The sequence below is a fragment of the Equus caballus genome, chromosome 18, assembly GCF_041296265.1.
Source record: "Equus caballus isolate H_3958 breed thoroughbred chromosome 18, TB-T2T, whole genome shotgun sequence".
NCBI classification, from domain to species: domain Eukaryota; kingdom Metazoa; phylum Chordata; class Mammalia; order Perissodactyla; family Equidae; genus Equus; species Equus caballus.
This window is the reverse complement of record NC_091701.1, coordinates 41,554,551-41,573,666: the sequence shown is the minus strand read 5'-3', so window position 1 is coordinate 41,573,666 and position 19,116 is coordinate 41,554,551. Positions and strand designations below refer to the sequence as shown.

At 41.1% G+C, this 19,116-nt stretch overlaps 1 protein-coding gene across 8 annotated transcripts in view; it reads left to right on the top strand.

Moving 5' to 3' along the window:
• ITGB6 (integrin subunit beta 6) overlaps positions 1-19,116 on the top strand; it is a 129,245-nt gene that overhangs the window by 85,232 nt on the left and 24,897 nt on the right. For all 8 annotated transcript variants that reach the window (XR_011428248.1, XR_011428247.1, XM_005601535.4 and 5 more), the window contains 3 exons: positions 11,748-11,837; positions 18,135-18,269; positions 18,480-18,897. Coding sequence is in view for 6 of the 8 variants with exons in the window: in XM_005601535.4 (XP_005601592.1) it covers positions 11,748-11,837; positions 18,135-18,269; positions 18,480-18,897 (643 nt within the window). In the remaining 2 variants the exon portion in view is untranslated. The remainder of the gene's footprint in view (positions 1-11,747; positions 11,838-18,134; positions 18,270-18,479; positions 18,898-19,116) is intronic.

Here is a 19,116-nt window from a genome sequence, read left to right as displayed (position 1 = left end):
AAGGCCAGTAAACACCTAATCTAGGGTCCTTTACTGTTGCTGTTAATTTAGGCAAATAGAGCAATTTAATGTGTGGAATTTAAAAAAGAGAGACATTTGGATTCTTCCTTGTGGGTTATTTAAGCTCTGAGTGGTAAGAGTAGGCCACATAGCTAAGGAACATTATGCCACTGGTCAAGGCATCTAAAACAGCTCCTATCTATGGTAACCACTATCTATGGTCCCAACCAAAGGGGAAAAAGGAGACACATGCTCTGACAAAGTCTATAAGTTTCTTGTGATGATGTAGTTCAAACATCCAGAAAAAGAGTAATATAGTGAAGACCCACCACACCTACTGCCTGGCTTTCTCAAATCTTAACTTTTGCCACCATATTTGCTTTGAACTTTTTAAAGAAACAGATCATTCCAGATACAGTTGCCTCCTGTGTAAGTGCCCAACTCTAACCCCACCACCTTCTTTCCTTCCTTAGAAGTAACCAGTATCCTGAACTCAGTGTTTATCATTCCCATGTTTATTTTTTGCACTATTAAAAATATAGGTATATGCATAAATAATTAAATAGTTTGGGCTTACAAGTTTAATTTCTTGCTGTACGCATTATTTCTACAATTTGCTTTTTGACTCCATGTTATGTTTGGGGGCCTTTTTTATTGTGGTAAAATATAACTAACATAAAATTTACCATTTTAACTAGGTTTAAGTATACAGTTCTGTGGTATTAAGTACATTCACATGATTGGGCTTAATGTTATGTCTGAGAGGCTTCCCCGTGGAGATGCTTGTCACTCTAGTTTACTCTGTTCCACTGCTGTGCATAATTCCATCAAGTGTATTTACTGCGATATGTTCATTCTGCAGCTGAGGGCACTGGGCCACTTTCGGTTGTGCGGGATTACAAATCTTGCAGCCATGCACGCCCTTGCACACATGTTCTCTGCTGAGGATCCACATCCAGGAGTGAAGTCCCTGGGTTGCAGGGCAATGGCGTCCTCAGCTTTCCTGGGCATGTCCAAGCTGTTTTCCAAAGTGACTGCATCAGTTACTCTCCTATCAGCAATGTGAGAGTGCAGCCAACAAAAAACACCACACACCTCAAATTACTCTTTTCCTGATGATAAAATGAATACATGTTATTTGCAAAAAAGAAAAAATACGAAAAGAGGGGGGATAGAGAAAAGCACAAAGAAAAAAATAAAAATCACTCATAAAATCAGAGCTAACCATTCTTGACATTTTAAAATGTCTTCTCTTTTTTCTTTGCATGCATTTACATATTTTAACATAATTGGCATCATACTGTACATATTAAGTATGTTCAAATTTTTTGAATGAGTTTACATATTTTTGGTCTTATAAAGGCATACAAATTAGATTGCATTTAGTTATATGTCAAACAATCACTTTTATTGACAAAAATAACATTAGATGAAATCAAGGTCATTCTACAAAATTCTGAATCTGTGGTGGCCATATTATTTTATATTTATATTTATATTGTGTCGCCTTTAAAATAAAAGCAAACTTGCTCCTCTCCCACCAGCAGCCCGAGAACATCCACAATTACTACATTTTAACCTACCAGGTTACTTTTTTATATATTCACATGATACTTGGTTACTTTTTTACACATTCATGTGATAGCTTTAATAGGACCAACAAAATTATTTCAAGTATCCGTTTTCTTATCTCTGAATGTGCCCTATTGGTGAGGACTCCAACATGTGTTCAAGGAGTCCTCTCCGGACATCAAAGGGCTCAAAGCTGTGTAAAATTACTTCTCTGTGCTTTCTCGGAGCCCCACAGAATGTGGGGACTCGTGTTTCAGTCAGTCACCCATCTCTCCCTTGAAGCCTTTCCTGCAGTGCAGTTGGCCGCTCTGTCTGTGTCTGTGAGGCTGGCCCTAATTGCAGCTCTGCTTCAAGGAAGCTTACCTGGGTGTGGATCCACACACAGTTTAATGGCACCCAAGCCTTCTCCACACAGCATGGCCTTTTACCCAGTTATACAGGGCATCAAGTCACAGAGACAAATTAAACTGACAGCTCCCAGACATAAGAAAAGTTTGGAAGTATTATATATTCTAATTTTATGCCTAATTATCTGAAAGAGCCCAAAACATGCTACAAAGGGACTACTATTAATTATAACATAATTCAATATTTTGTTGCTCTTACAGTATTGAATCTTCAAAAAGGAAACAGAAACTTTTTGAAACAGAAAATTTTGTTGAGCTTGAAGAGTTTGGGCACATTTTATTAATTAATTTGGGAGTTGGCATACTTTTTCTGTAAGATTTAGCACCTAAAAATACAGGGCATCCAATTAAACTTGAATTTCAAATAAACAACAAATAATTTTTAGTATTAGTATGTTCCATGCAATATTTTGGACACACTTATACTAGAAACTTTGGAATAATTACTAAGAAATGAATAAGAATAGTGTGCAGCAATAGAGAATAAGGAAGAGGAGAGTACAAGACTTCACTTCTATAGGATGTCCAGGAAAGACCCTTTTGAAGAAATGATTATGAAGCAGCAACCTGAAGGTTGAGGAGTTTTCAAGAGGAGAAGTATGTACAAAGGCCCTGAGGCAGCAAAGGACTTAGTGCGTGGTGTGTCTGAGAAACTAAAAAAAGCTAGTCAGCCTGGCACAAGTCAGGGTAGAAGGGGATGGAGTGGGAAAGATAGGCTAAAACCAGACCTCTCAATCTTGAAGGCCAAGGGAGGTAAGCATGGTGCTACTCCATGGGCAGCAGGCATTTGAAAACACCATTTTCACTACTGAGTAGAGAGTAGATATCACAGGTGTATGACAGGTTGAGGACCCCTTAGGCATGATGGGTATTATAGGCTTAAAAACGTAACACTTTTATTTTCCAAATTGCCACAGCCCTTCCTGGACAGATCATTCTATACCAGCCATTCTTAAACTTTGGTGCTCATTAGACTCCCCTAGGCAGCTTTGTAAACTACCCAGAGCCCAGGCCACACCCTGATCCAATTACATCAGTATCTCTGGAGCTGAGACCCAGGCATCAGTGGTTTTTAAGGCTCCCTTTATCTCCGATGGCCCAGGGAGCTTGTTAAAATGCTGACTCTGACTCAGGAAGTCTGGGCTGGGGCCTGAGATTTTGCATTTCTCACAAGCTTCCAGATGATGCTGATGCTACTGCTCAACCACCACACTTTGAGTAGCAAGCGACCACACCTCTTTAGCAGTCCTTGTACATGCACCTGCTTTCTATTTTCTGATCTCCTTCATCATGTTCCTACTAGTCATCCTTCAAAGTTTTATGACCCACCGTTTGGTCTGCAAAGCACATAGGCTGCCACTGAACCCAACATCACTTCCTATTTTAAAAGAGCTTTCTAACGATTTGGGACTTGCATTCGCCAGCAAAGGTCTGCACTCCCTCTCAAAAGGCGGGGTAATCTTATTAAGAGAAGATCTGAAGTATCCTCAGTAACAAATACTCAGTGTAGCCTCTTTGTTCTCTAAGTCTCCATTCTCCGATGCCTCTCTGCGGATTTGTTTGTCTCAGAACAGTCATGCACGGTGGGTCCATTCGTCTTCCCTTATCACTCTGTTTCTGCTGCCGAGTGCTCGTTCAGCTGTGCACTACAGCTTCTTGGCTGACAAGATAATTACATTCCAGGGCAGACTGGGAGAAAGACAGGGAGTGCTCAAAAGTTCCGAAGCCGACTACCTAGTCATTGCTGGTGCAGACTTCAAGATCAAGCACCTGATCTAATTAGCACACTCCCATCGCTACCTCCCTGCCTGTGGAATGCTGACAATTGAAAGCCTGAAGGCAAAGCAGATATCATGCAAACCAGAGACAGACGTTCAAGCTACCTTGTGTGCCAGAAACAATTACATATTGTTTTTGGAATCTTGGGTGTCCTAGTAACGCAGTTGAGCCTAGGGGTAAACTTTTGCATAATACTGGGAGCCCTGCATTTACCGATAATGAACACGGGAACCAGTGGAATAAAACCCCACAAGAATGAAAGACCTCCCTGGAAGAAAACCTTCTGACTGCCTTCAGAAGGACTTATTTCAGCAAAGCCAGTCCTCCCCTAGCCCCAGAAGAAGCAGGCTGCTTGACAAAAGCGAGGCATCACCAGCAAAGAGCTGTTTTCCTTTGACCAGATAAATAGCACAATACAGTCCCCCAGGAAAAAATCTTTTTTGCCTCTATGCTTTCACTGCTTCCGACATTTCTTTCAAGATGTAGCTTTTCAGTTTGAAAGTGATTACAGCCACGACCCTTTCTTTTCCTTTCTTTTTGCTTTGGGTAGGAATCGTTCTATAATCTCTAAGCCCCTATATATAAATACAAGGCATTGATATCTTAACTTTCTAATGAGACTCACCCTTGATGGCTGTTGGCATTTGCGCCAGTTCCTGGCCCAGCCCAGCAGGGGCCTTGGTGGAGCAGAGAGAACACCGACTTCAGAGTCAAGATCTCTTTCTACCATTTATTAGCTCTGTGACCGGGAAGGTACTCACTTCTCCAGCTAAAACTAAGGGTTTAAAGGTTAGAGAAATCAAAAGAACTTTAGCAGAATGTTACAGGTTGAATTACGTGACCCCAAAAGATATGTTAAAGTCCAAATGCCTACTCCCTCAGAATGTGACCTTATTTGGAAAGAGGGCCTTATCGATGTAATTAGTTCAGAGGAAGTCATACTTGAGCAGGGTAGACTTTTAATCCAATAAAACTGTCCTTATAAGAAGAGACGCAGAGATGGAGACACAGGAGGGAGAACACCACATGCTGATGGCGGCAGAGACATCTACAAGCCAAGGAATGCCAAGGATTGCCAGCAACCGCCCGAAGCCCGAAGAGGCAAGGGCAGATTCTCTCCTGCAGGTTTCAGAGGGAACATGGCCCTGCTGACACCTTGCTCTCAGACTTGTAGCCTCCAGAACTATGAGACAGTAAATTTCTGTTGTTGTAAGCCGCCCAGTTTATGGTACCATAACCCTCCCTCATCCTTGATTTCATTTTCCACAGTTTGTGACCTGCAGTCCACCACAGTCCAAAAACACTAAATGGAAAGTCCAGAAATAAACAATTCGTAAGTTTTAAGTTGAGCGCCATTCTGAGTAGTGTGATGACATCTCATGCCGTCCTGCTTTGTCCAGTCTGGGACGTGAGCCATCCCTTTGTCCAGCGCATCCACGGTGTATACACCACCCCCCACCAAGTCACTTAGTAGCCTTCTCGGTTATCAGATCGGCTGTCATGTTATCGCAGTGCTTCTGTTCAAGTCACCCTTATTTTACTTAATAATGGCTCCAAAGCACAAGAGTAGTGATGCTGGCAATTCGGATATGCCAAAGAGAAGCCATAAAGTGCTTCCTTTAAGTGAAAAGGTGAAAGCTCTCGACTCAATAACGAAAGAAAAAAATCATATGCTGAGGTTGCTAAGACCTGCAGTAACTTTTATTACAGTATATTGTTATAATTGTTCTATTTTTTAATTAGTTATTGTTAATCTCTAACTGTGCCTAATTTATAAATTAAACTTTATCATAGGTATGTATGTATAGGGAAAAACATAGTATATACAGTCATATGATGCTTAATGACGGGGACACATTCTGAGAAATACATTGTTAGGTGATTTTGTCATTGAACGAACATCATAGAGTGTACTTACACAAACCTAGATGGCATAGCCTACTACACACTTAGGCTATATGGTACAAAATCTTACGGAACTGCCCACATTTATGCAGTCCATCGTTGACCAAAATGTCATTATGCAGCACATGACTGTATATGATTTGGTACTATCCACGGTTTCAAGGCATCCACCAGGGGTCTTGGACACTATTCCCAACAGATAAGGGGGACTACTGAATTTAGTTACAGCAGCCCTGGGAAACAAATATATCCGGTTAACGTAGGCTTACTCCTTACCTCTCTCAGGCTCACCAATGACATCACCAGACCAGGGCAGCCATTGCTGGGCACCTGCTGTCAGTGGCCTGGCTAAGAGATCTGGCTCTAAGGCAGAGTATAGCAGGTGGCTCCGGCTCTACTGCTTCCTTGCTGGATGATCTTGAGAGAGTTAACTAATTTCCCTGGGCCTCAGTATCTTGGCAGTAAAACAGGGATACTAATGGTACCTAAATAATAGAGCTTCCATGAAGAATGAAAGAGATGACACTGCCAGGGACAAATGTTAGCTCTAGTTATTCTTTCCCAGATGTTGGTAGGAGGTGAGTTCTGGGCACTTTTAGCCTTGTCTATAGCATGGGCTCATTGTATCAGAATGGTGAGCTTTTCAGAATTGGAGAGATAAAGAGCAATGTGATCCCCTCCCCAGGCATTCCTGTCACTTCCCTGAAGCCGTCCCAGAGTCCCCACAAGAACAGATTCTCTAGGAGCCTTGGGTTTGTGAGGATGCAGGTGTCCAAAGGCAAGAGATGCTTGGGGATGTTGTGATGCCTCATCCTGTTGTGAGGCCCCCTGAATTGGTAATTGCAGCTCATAAAGACTTGGTCCTGGGACCAGCTCTCGAGGAAGGAGAGCGATCAGAAGGAAGCAGGTTATGCTGCAAGTGCCGAGGAGTTCACCCAGTTTTCCCTTGGGTCCATCCCCAGCTCGAAGAAATCCAGGTAGGAACTGATTACTACTTCTGCCCAAACACCCTAGAAAGATGTCTCAGAAAGATCTGAGATCTTTTAAGAATTACCTGCACTTTCTCCAACTTAGGTGACATCTTGATCACCCAGAAGCACTCTCTTGACAAACAACAAGAATGAACGCCTGTCTATGCGTTTGTCTCAGAACGGTCGTATGTTGTGGGTTCATTTCTGTTGTGTAGATATACCTAGGAGAGGAACAGCTGAGTCATGGAGTGTGCTCATGCTCAGTGTTAGTAGCTACTGCCAGTTTTCCAAAATAGTTGTACCACTTTAGACTCCCACTGATAGTGTACGAGAGCATCATCAGTTTTTAAAATTTTAGCCATTCCAGTGGGTGCACACTGGCATCTCATTGTGGTTTTAATCTATATTTCTCTAATGATTAATGACCTTGAACACTTTTCACATCCTCTTTTGCCAATTGCGTATCCGTTTTTGTCAAGATGTCTTTTCCTTGTTGACGTATAGTTGGTTAGATATTCTGGCACCAAATCAGATGTATTAGAGATATTTTCTCCCACTCAGTGGTTCCTTCTCACTCTCTTAAAGGCATCTTTTCAGAACAGAAACTTTTAATCTTAAGTTCTATTTATCAATCTTTTCCTTTATAGGTAGTATAAGGAACTACCTTGGTTCCTACTTAAGACATTTTTCTTACTCCCAAGGCAACAAAGATGTCTCACCTGACTTCAATAGTGATCAAATTCAAAATAGTGATTATGCTTTTGGGGAAGGGGTAATGACTGGAAGGCAATACAGGGAGGAGTCCAGGAGGCTGCTGATGTTCTATTTCTTGATCTTGGTGGTAATCACACTTGCACGTTTACTTTTAAATATTCATTAAACAGTATACTCATTACTTGTACACTGTGCACGTGTGTTATACTACCATTAAAGTTCAAGGGAGAGAGAGAAAATGCACAAACAGAAGCCACTAACTGAAGAGGTACAAGGTAATGATGAAAAAAAAATACTGTGAGAGATTAGAGGAAATATTTGTGAATGGATTATATAACATCACACATTCTCAATCTACACAAACCAAACTTTCAGTAAATGTATTTTAGCAAAATATGTCTAGTGAGTACAGTTTAAGACCAGAAACACTGATGTTGCTTAATAACATTGAAAGTAAATAGTGCTGAGCATAAAAATCCCGCAATATTAGTGAGACTTCACAGAAAGAGTTAAGCAACCACAGAGCTTAAAGAGAAGCAGCAGCTTGCTCCAAATATTTGATTTTACAAATTCTTTATTAAAATGTTCCAGCTGATACGTGGCAAGTCAGCTTCTGATTTCCCATTGTCTCATGAGGAGCATGAGTAGTGTGGTCCATACAAAATGGTGGCTAAGGAGTCTGAGGTGGTGAGGAGTCTTTGGGACTACAGCAGGAATGTCATAAGAATAGAACCTAAAAGTCCAGTAGAGTCACTGTTCAAGGCAGAAACCCAATCAAGATGCCCAGCAAGGATACAGTTAATATTAAACCGTATCCCAGAATGCAGCCAGGCTCTGAATCAGAAGATGAAAGTTAACCCAACAGGAAATGCAGTCGAAGCAAGAATGAAGGTCACATCAGGAACTGTCCCTTCTCTGAGTGAGAACACCAAGATAGCACCAAAAGCAGTGCAGAGTCTGCCAAGGTCCTCAGCCTGAGTCTCTTTGAAGAGACAGGCAACAGCATGTCCAGGGCTAGCTGGGGCGGCAGGTGTGCGTCTGCATGTTCGTCTGCCTTTAGCCAGGTAGGAGTGTGCACCTGACAGCTGGTTCTGGTGGCTAGACCCCGAACTTGGAGACACTCTCCAAGAGGAATCCATGCTGTGCAGGTGTGAATTCAGGCACTTTCCTCTGATGCCTTTCATGCCTGCCTGCTAAATGACCCCCCGTCCATTTCTTATCCTCTGTCCTTGGCAAGCAGGAGATTTCCAGGGAGCAAATGCAGACTGTTGGACAAATAAGAAATCTTTTTGAGATGGTGCATAGTGAACCAATAAATAGAGCTTGAAGAAAACTAAGACAATCAGAAAAAGCCAACCTTGCAATGCTGAGTGAGAAAAGCAATCTCAGGAACTCCTGGGTGGCATGGGGGGAACAAGGAGAGAAATCCATAATTAGGATAATCCATGGATAACAGGAAATTCAAGCCCAAGCACAGGAGTTTGCATTTCTAATCAGCTTATGCAACATTGTGTTTCAGAGTTCGCCATTTCTAATATCCAAGAGTTATCTTTTACAGCCACAGTGCTATAATTTATCACATCCAGGCATGCAAAATCATCCCTCTTCTAACGTTTCTAACATGTTTAATCGGGACAATTTATAATAGCACTTTAGGCCTTTAATGAAAGAAAGGCAGTTGACACATGATATTTACAGTAATCATAATTTTTTACAGTGTTAGATCAGAAAGCCAAATTGTCCATGTTTTTAGTTAGTTATTTGCAATGCTTTGGGGAGGAATCAGCATCCAGAAATTAATTAATAGTTTGCCTCTACGCAATTGTCAATGTCATCACTGGGTACTGCCACTGGCTGCCAACTCCTTTATCCCCTCGCTCTAGTGGCAATCAGCAAATGTGATTAATGTGAAACCACTTGTCCTAATAGCCAAAAGCCAAATGTCATACCACATGCAGGATCATAATTATGCTTTGGGAGTTAGATGGATTTGGCTTTGTTAACCAAGAATTAACCCAAAATCTGGAGGCCACTTGAATTAGCGCTTGTGGAAAATACCCATTCCACCTCAGCCTTGGGGATCCCAGGACTTTTTTCAAGGAGAGCAGTTTCAAGGCTAAGAGCCCTGAAATTCTTTTTCGAAATGAGCTGAACCTTTCTTTGTCTAGCTTTAAAGGTTCCCTCTGCCTTCTCTTTGAGACCAGTCAAATTTACACACATTCCAGCTCCACTTGAGTGAAATCCAAGTTCCCATTTAGGTGTTCACTGTTAACCACAGGTCTCATGCTTCACGGCCCTCTTGACATGTGCTTATTTGAAAAGGTGAGTTGATGAACCAGTGCCTTCCTCTTATTTGACATATTCTCCCTGACTCAGTGGGGCCCACCTTCAAGAAGAAGCAATGTGGGGCACGGAGTAAGGGAGAAATGTTACCTGGGTTACCACCCACAGCCCCTTCAATAATAAAATGCAGTGTCCAGGTAGAGTGACAATAGACACTTTTAAGAGTTCAGATTTCCATAAAATTCAAACTTAAACACAATCATGAACATTGAAATAAGTGGAACATTAAAAAAACCCACAAATTAAAACCAAAGCCCATTTTTCCATACAGGAAGTGTAGAAGGCTTGAACTTAACCCAGGTGCCCACCTCTAGCAAGTGCCTGGGACCGCCTAGAACATGTTGGAGTTCTAACATCACCCTGGCTTCATTTATTCCTCTCCTTGGTTCCCTTTGCCCTGATTTATTTACTTAAGATCGTGCTTATAATTAATGAAAATTAATTCTAATTTAGTTTTGTGTATTTTCTAAGCTACTTAAATCTTCTTTGGAATAAGATAGGCTATTTGTTTCAACTATAGGAGGTGCCCTAAATCCTTCACTCAAAGCTTGTTTCCTCTTTCCTACATACAATTTTCATAAATTCAGTCATCTGATTTCACAACACACAGCAACTAAGAAAACTACAGCTGACAAAAAGAGGGTTGTCTCTTCTTGATGCAGCACAGCATATTCGGCCTACTTTATCCATGTTGTTGAATGCCACAGTAAATGAAAAAATGAGCAAACTGGTCAGCGAGCGATACCTTGTATCTTACGAGGAGAAGATAGAAACTATTGAAAAAGAAATAAAATTAAGCAAAAGCATAGCAGTTGGTGTCTACTAGGGATGGGTGTTATCTACCCATGGATTTTAGAAGCCTTTGTTGATTATAGAGCTAAAGTAAATATGCATAAGTGGGACACTCTTTCTTGAAGAAAAAAGTCAAAGTATGCTTGGGAATCTATTTAAGAAGACAGGGATGCGTACCGTACACTTTAGAAAACTTTTTGTTTGAAAATAAAGTTTTAAAACATAACAGAGGAGTAATGTTCAGCTCCCTAGAAAATTCACTTCTTTGCCATGCTTCATTCCCTGGCTGTATTCGAACTAATATTGTGAGTTCTTCTCAGGTGGGAAGGACATCTCAGGAGAAGCAATGTAGGTGGAGAATGCCCACAGTTTAGAGCTAGGTTCTGACTCACTCATTTGTGATGAGTGCGGAGTGATTCCAACCAACCTCAGCATCATGCTGACATACCTAAAAGAGTGCTCATTACAGCTGGGAAACGGGGAGTTACCAACAACCCCCCAAATAATTCACTCCTTTTCTCCACCAAGCAATTGGCAATTAAGACTCTTGGACTGAATGACTTGCAGAGCGACCTGAGGGGCCCGTGGACACCAAACTTTGTCTCTCATAACGTTACAAAAAGAGAAGATAGGGGCCGGCTCCGTGGCCGGGTGGTTAAGTTTGCGCGCTCTGCTGCAGCAGCCCAGGGTTCGGATCCTGAGCGCAGACATGGCACTGCTCGTCAGGCCACGTTGAGGCGGTGTCGCACATCCCACAACTAGAAGGACCTGCAACTAATATGTACAACTGTGTACAGTGGGGCTTTGGGGAGATAAAGCAGGAAAAAAAAAAAAAAAAAAAAGATTGGCAACAGTTGTTAGCCCAGGTGCCAATCTTTAAAAAAAAAAAAAAAAAAAGAGAAGATAGTTCCTGATAGGATGCTCAGAAGTTTGTGGATAAAGGATATTCCACGAATGGAAGACTTTATAGAAGTGTTATTATTTGAGACTTGACTCCTGTTGTGATACAAATCACAGCCCTAGACTAAAGCAATCACGGACTCTACATGTCCCCGGTGGCAAATCTGGCCAGTCCATTCCCAGTTGAGCATAGAAAGCAGCACGAGGCAGGGCTACAGTTTCAGGAGAAACACCCGTTTATCACCAGGACTCTGTTTTCCCCACCAGTTAAATAGAGGCGATCTCAACCAGCAGGCTGAACCCCCACTTAACGTCCCTCAATTACACTGAGCCAAGATTTGACCTCTTCTTTTTTTGTTTACAGAATTATGCGAAACTGATTCCTGGAGCTACAGTAGGGCTGCTTCAGAAGGACTCTGGAAACATTCTCCAGCTGATCATCTCGGCTTATGAAGTATGATACTATACAACTGGCTTCTTTTTTTGCATTTCTTTGCTATTCAGAAACTAAGATATGTTTTAGGCAGTCAATGCACTCTCATTTGTTGCTAGAGAGAGTGCTTCTCCAAAGAAAATCTCCCTGCATTAATGCAGCCAAAATATAAATTTTGTTCACCTTATTTGCAGATGGTCTTCCTGAAAGGTGGGGCAGAAGATAGAACAATCCCAAACTTGCTCATAAAGTTGAGGTTGTTTTTATAATAATAACCAACAGGAGCACTGTCACTTGCAAAATTTTTAATTCTACTGAAAAGTCTCCGTGTGTCATACAATTAAGCTCCCTTCTCTGCTTAAGAAAAATTAAATTTGAATTGCCAATGAGTAACAGAGCTATGTGGAGAACTAAATCCACAGGCTTAGTGAGACTTCATCATAATTCAGCGGGAAAACGGCAAAGCACACCAGGAATACCACTTTATAGGTTCTCTACTCTGGGGAACCAGGGAAATTTTCCATTGATTTCATGGTTTGATATCTATGTAATTTTTTGCCTTGACTTTGTAAATTAGTACCTGAGGACAGAATTCCTCCCTTAAAATAAGTTACATACCTCCAGGATTGCTATGTTCTCTTTCTTTGTCTCCATTTCATAACTCAATCAATGGTGGATGGCCAGTTGTCAACTCTTTTTTTTTTTTTTAAGATTTTATTTTTTTCCTTTTTCCCCCCAAAGTCCCCTGGTACACAGTTATATATTCTTCATTGTGGGTCCTTCTAGTTGTGGCATGTGGGATGCTGCCTCAGAGTGGCTTGATGAGCAGTGCCATGTCCGCGCCCAGGATTCGAACAAACGAAACACTGGGCCGCCTGCAGCGGAGTGCGCGAACTTAACCACTCGGCCACGGGGCCAGCCCCTGTCAACTCTTTTTGTTTGGGTTTCCAAATATCTTCCCCCATTTTTGCCTTTACTTACCAAGAAAAGTAAACACACAAACATGAAGATGAAGCTCTAAATTAGGACAGGAATGAAGAAAGGAAATTTTTATAAAGCAGTAACGCTTTAATATTTGCTCTAAACAGCAGTTACATAATAACAAATGAATAAAATTCTAATTTTTGATGTAAAATTACAGATAAATGACCCATATGCACTACATGCCAATACTAAGCATATACTGAGCCAGTGCTCCTTAACTAAATGACATTTCAGAATCATCTGGGAAGCTTTTTAAAAATAGGTGTGTCCAGATCCCTCTCACAGACGTCTTGGGAGAACTTTAAGGGCAGATGGAGTTACATATTGGAAAAATCTCTCTGCTGATTTTGACGTCACCTCATCAATTTCAAAACTCATCCTAAGGGGGAAAAGCAAGATATTCCTTCTCAAATACATTTCCTCAGAGAATAAAATACAAATGTGTCCATTAAAATTATAGGATGAGGGTTTTTTTTCACTCATATCTTCAGAAACTTTCGTTTTCCTAGCTCACATGAAAAATTAATCACCATGTTAGCTCATGCTTGAAATTCTTCCAGACAGGAAAGCTTGTCAACAAAATACTAAAAAACTTTCCTCCCTCTCAGGCGGTAATTAAAGTTTTAATGAGTAGAATCAAATAAAATCACATAGCAGTCCTTCACTAAATTAGAGCATACTCAGTTTTCTTTACCCCAGGACTCTCAAAAGTGTTGGCCGCTAACCTCGTCAAAGGAATGAAGCAAATTAGAAAAGAGTAAATTGTCAAAAATATTTCTGCATCCTGTCTGACCAGCCTGGTCCCTGCTGCCTGCTCGCCCTGTTGGAGATTATGCCTCCCTTTGTGGTCCCAAATAACTTGCATAACTTACAGGGGAGTTGAAATCAAGGCATCAAACATTTGAAGTGAATCTCGTGTCCTTATTTTACTGTCTCAAAAATGCGAAGAATTGTTTATTATTCTTATACCCAACACTCTTGCTCTGGAGTTATTGAAACTTTATGGTTCACATGGTGAAGCATGCCACAGATCTTGGCACTAGTTCAAATTATTTTTCTATTCTGTTATTTTAAAATGTATTCTAAAAGGACTTTAATATATGGATAGACTGGATTTCTTTCCAAGCTATAACAAGAGAGAGAAGGAAGGAAATACTGAGAGAAAATATAAAACACTTCTGACTGCCTCCTAGTGGGGAAGAGGCAGGCAAGTTGTGTTTATGTTGAGTGACTGTGAACTTCAGCTCAGCGTTTTTCAGTGCTGTATTGACATAAAAAAACCTTAACTACCAGATATGTATTCATCTGACCATCATTTGCTAATTTCCTTCCTTCCCTAACCACATAATAAAAGCTACTGAAATATCTACAATGCTCCTAAAGGTAAGCTCCTTTACTGGCATTTAAGCTCCAGAAGAGAAGTGACTTGGTTTGTTTTGTTTTGCCTGGTTCATAGTTCATGCTCAATAAATGAATGAATGATATTATGAAATATACAAATAACATTTATGTCCTTTTTGGGGGAAATTCACATTAAAATATTCCTGATGAAATTTGCAGTATGATATTCCAATTATATCAATGCTGAGATTTCCTTCATTTTGGTCAGACTGTGTCACTCACTACTCCTAATTGCTTTCGTCTAGACTTTCAGGTCATACCCCTCACTTCTCATTTAGCTCCCGAGTCACTTTGCCACTGTCTCCAACACTACTCCTGTCTTAATTCTTGACAATTTCAGTAAAAATATATGTATAATCCTTCCCACACCCTGGCCTCTCAGTTTCTTGAACTCTGCTTATAAAATGATCTCTTCCCCTTCCCACTTAATTACATTCACATACCTTCACTCTTGTCATACCTTGAACCTTGTCATTGCCAGTAAACTCCTCCTTAATCTCAACTGGATGCAACCCATTCTCTGCTCATCACTTCCTATCTTTTCGGCTCACTCCTGCAAGTTACCCTAATATTGCTTCCAATCCATGAGGATCTCCAATTAATTGACCCTACCCTCTCTTTACAGTTCCTCCTTCCCTTGATGTTTTCTCCTGCCTGGACCTCCAGTTTAAATTCAGTCATAATGATCCCTCCTTAGACACACCTTCAGCTCCTCTGACCCACATCACTTCTTTGAGACTGCTTGGACAACCATGGTCCTGCTTAAATCCAACTGTCCACTCATTCTGCACAGCTGAATGGGAATGGGAAAAACATACAATCATGCTAACCAGTCTCACTTTAAACTCATGATCATGGACTTCAAGCAGGCCCTCAGTGCTGCCTAGCAACCATGCCAAATTTCTCCAGTAGACATCCAAGTGGAGATGTCTAGGTGTTGATTGATATGTTAGTTGGCAATTCGGGATAATAACCTGGACTCTCCTAGATATACTTTGTCAATAGTTTTCTTCTTCTAATTGGTGGTAATTCCATCCTTCACGTTGCTACAATCAAAAAGCTTGAAACGAGCTTGCCTCCCCTCATTCTCTTACATTGCAGATTTAATCCATCAGAAAATTTCATTGGCTCTGTCTTCAAAATTATTTAGAATTTGATCCAATTACTGCCCCCACTCCCCTCCTCCTCAGAGCCACCATCTTCATTCACCTAAAGTATTGAAAAAGCCTCCTGAATCCTGTTTCCCATTTCTACCATTGGTTTCCTACATTCTATTTTCAACAAAACAGCAAGAATTTTCCTTTAAAAATAATAAGTCAGCTCCTATCACTTTTCTGTAGATAACCCTAATTGTTTTCTCATTTTACATAGAGTAAAAGCCAAATTCTTTATAACGGTCTACTAGCACCCTACCAGATCGGTTCCCTCCCACCCATTACCTCTCTGTCTTCACCTCCTATTTTTCTTCTCTGTCTCTGCTGCAGCACAGCAACCCTCACCTCCTTGCTGTTCTATTCCCAGAGCAAGCCGGGCATGCTCCTGCCTTACAGCCTTTGCATTGACTGTACCCTCCTCTTGGAAATTTCTTTCCACAGATATCTGCATGGCTGATTTCTCCAACTTCCTTGAAATGTCACCTTCTTAATGAATCCTACCCTGACTACTTTTTAAAAATTGCCACCTACACCCCCTGCACACACTCTCTTAATCTTCAGTATCCTACCCTCACTTTTTTCCATGGCATTTGTCACCTTCTAGTGTGTTACGTAACATTCTTATTTATTATGTTGTTTCCTTCATGTCTTCCCACGTTGGAATATAAACTATGAAAGGTCAGCTGTTTTAGTGGGTTTTGTTTCCCAAGCACCTAGAAGAGTGTCTGGTACAGAGTGGACACTTGATAAATATTTTCTGAATAAATAAACTTATCATGTATCTAGTTGAAATGAAACAGACTTTTTTTAAGATTTTATTTTTCCATTTTTCTCCCCGAAGCCCTGTGGTACACAGCTGTATATTTTCAGTTGTGGGACCTTCTGGTTGTGGCATGTGGGACACCACCTCAGCATAGCTTGACGAGTGGTGCCATGTCCACACCCAGGATCTGAACCAGCGAAACCCTGGGCCACCGAAGCGGAGCGCGTGAACTTAACCACTCAGCCATGGGGCCAGCCCCTATTGTTTTATTTTTAATAATTTTTTTTGTCCTTCTAATACAGATTTAGATTTTGTAAAAGAAAGAGGCATGGAGAAAGTCTGAATAATAACACTAGCTTTCTCCAAAACAAGTAGCTCTCCCTTCCTCCTTCCTTGACATTCTTCCTCCTGGAAACCTTGCCTTTATCTCTCCCTCTGCCATACCTATATGCCTCATATCTAGTCTTCCTCCTTTCAATCTATGTCATTACATTTACCAACCACCCCCTGTTCCTGATCCTCACGCCTCAGGCTGGGGTGAATGTAGCAACATGCCATCTTTCTCGACTCAAGTCTTCCTCTCCCCTCCACTAGTCTGTCCTGCATACGCCTTCCAGACAACTTCCCTGCAGTTGCATTTTCAGTAGACTGGGCCACTGCTTAAAAGCTTCAGGGAATGTTTCCCACAGGTCTTAACTCCTCTCTCCAAACCTCAGGGCTCTTTGTTGTCTGGTGTCTCCCGGAACAGTAGGAGTGCAGGCTTGATCTGAGCCCCACTTGTCTCTGTTCTATGACACTGCTGGCCCTGAGCTTTGTCTCTTCTGGTCCCCTCACCTGAAATACTATTGTCATCCCCTCAACACATCTAAATCCAACACAGCCAGTAAGGGCTAGTCTTCTAATACTTCAGCCTTCATCGATGGCCCTCTTTTCTGAACTGTCCCAAACTCCTACCTGAATTATTCAATTTTTTTAAACTTAATAGTACATTGATTGCCCTTTATGTTAACTGTTTCACTTGGTTCCATCTTGTTTCTTTCAGCAAGATGATAACCATCTTTAGGATAGACTTCTTGTCTTATCCTCATTGCCCCAGGCCTGACTCCATTCTAGCTGTACAATAGTAGTCAATAAATTCCAATATTTATTTCAAGGCACAGTTTCTCCCACATTTTAACATCTCTAAAATTGGGATATGTTTTGTTGTTAATGTTGTTTTCCAAATGCTGTTAGCCAGGCAGAAGTCACGATATAGTCTTCATTGCCTATACTTGTGTGAACTTGGCCATGACTGTATATGTTGTTGTCACTTCAATTCATTAAGTGCACTGTTGGTACTATAAGAGTAATTACCATTTTAAAATATCTTCAAAAACTTTGCACTATAATTAGAAGTTGAAGTGAAAAGTTGTTTTATATGCAGAAGAGTACCAAAACAGAGCAGCAGGGTATAAATTTGTTATCAGCGAAGCAAATATTCAGTGTTGGAGGGATGATCACAATTCTGTATTCTTTGCAAAGCAACAACCAGCTGCTTTCTGGCTCCTAAGAGATGATGATACTTACAAGTAAAGGAAGCTGTTGTTATAGTTTGTTACTGAGATACGAGCAAAAGTATTGCTTTTTATATGCCAAGCAATGCAACTCAGGGATGGAGAATTTGCCAGATCCCTCAGAATGGATAAAATAATTTTAAACGCAATCATAGACTGAAGGGATTGATTCATGTGTTGTGCAGAACGATCTTGAGGTATTTTGTTATAGTTTATTTATCATAAAATAATGGTGTATCTTATAATTGATGGCGTCTTAGACCCGATAAAATACGATATGTGTGTGTGTGTGTGTGTGTGTGTATCTTGCTTCTTGTCTTCCTTGATTGATGATAGCATGAATTTCTTTTGATCCAATTTAATTTTATTCATTTGTAGTTTAATGGACATAATTCACAGTTTCTTCTTCTGGCTGTATTTTTTTTATTGTAACTTTGTTTAACTCTTTGTGTCTTAACTAAAGGAACTACGGTCTGAGGTGGAACTGGAAGTGTTAGGAGACACAGAAGGACTCAACCTGTCGTTCACGGCTATCTGTAACAATGGGACCCTCTTCCCACACCAGAAGAAATGCTCCCACATGAAGGTGGGAGACACAGTAAGTAGACTGCCATAGATCATCTAAAAACATAAGTCACAAGTTACCTTAGTGCACGGAAGGTGGACTTTTCCTTTCAAGAATTTCAAAAGTGATTTTCAAAGATTGCCTAATAAAAGCTTTAGGCAAAGCTGATTTCCATGCAGCTTTGTTTTCTCCCATGCATTTTGGTGGATGGAAGAAGAAGATAATTAGTATTTTCTTTTCCAGGCTTCATTCAACGTGACTGTGAGTATACCAAACTGTGAGAGAAGAAGCAGGCATATTATCATAAAGCCTGTAGGACTGGGGGACGCCCTAGAAATACTTGTCAGTCCAGAGTGTGACTGTGACTGTCAGAAAGAAGTGGAAGTCAACAGCTCCAAATGCCACAATGGGAACGGCTCCTTCCAGTGTGGGGTGTGTGCCTGCAACCCTGGCCACATGGGTCCTCGCTGCGAGTGTGGGGAGGACATGCTGAGCACAGATTCCTGCAAGGAGGCCCCGGATCTCCCCTCGTGCAGTGGAAGAGGCGATTGCTACTGTGGACAGTGCATCTGCCACTTGTCTCCCTATGGAAACATTTATGGGCCTTTCTGCCAGTGTGACAATTTCTCCTGCGTGAGACACAAAGGACTGCTCTGTGGAGGTAGGCAATGTCTGAATCCCCCTTACACTGTGCCTATGCAAGTCGCAAGAAGGGGCTTTGCATCCTTTGCACCTTGCACTGCTGCCTGGGCATAGTAGGTCTCAATAAATATTTGCTGATCAACTGAGTGGGTTAATCTTTAGCCCTAAGGTAACTGATTCTTCTCTTGTATTTCTTCTGCTCTTCCATTTGCTTGGGGTGAGATCTCTACCAACTGAA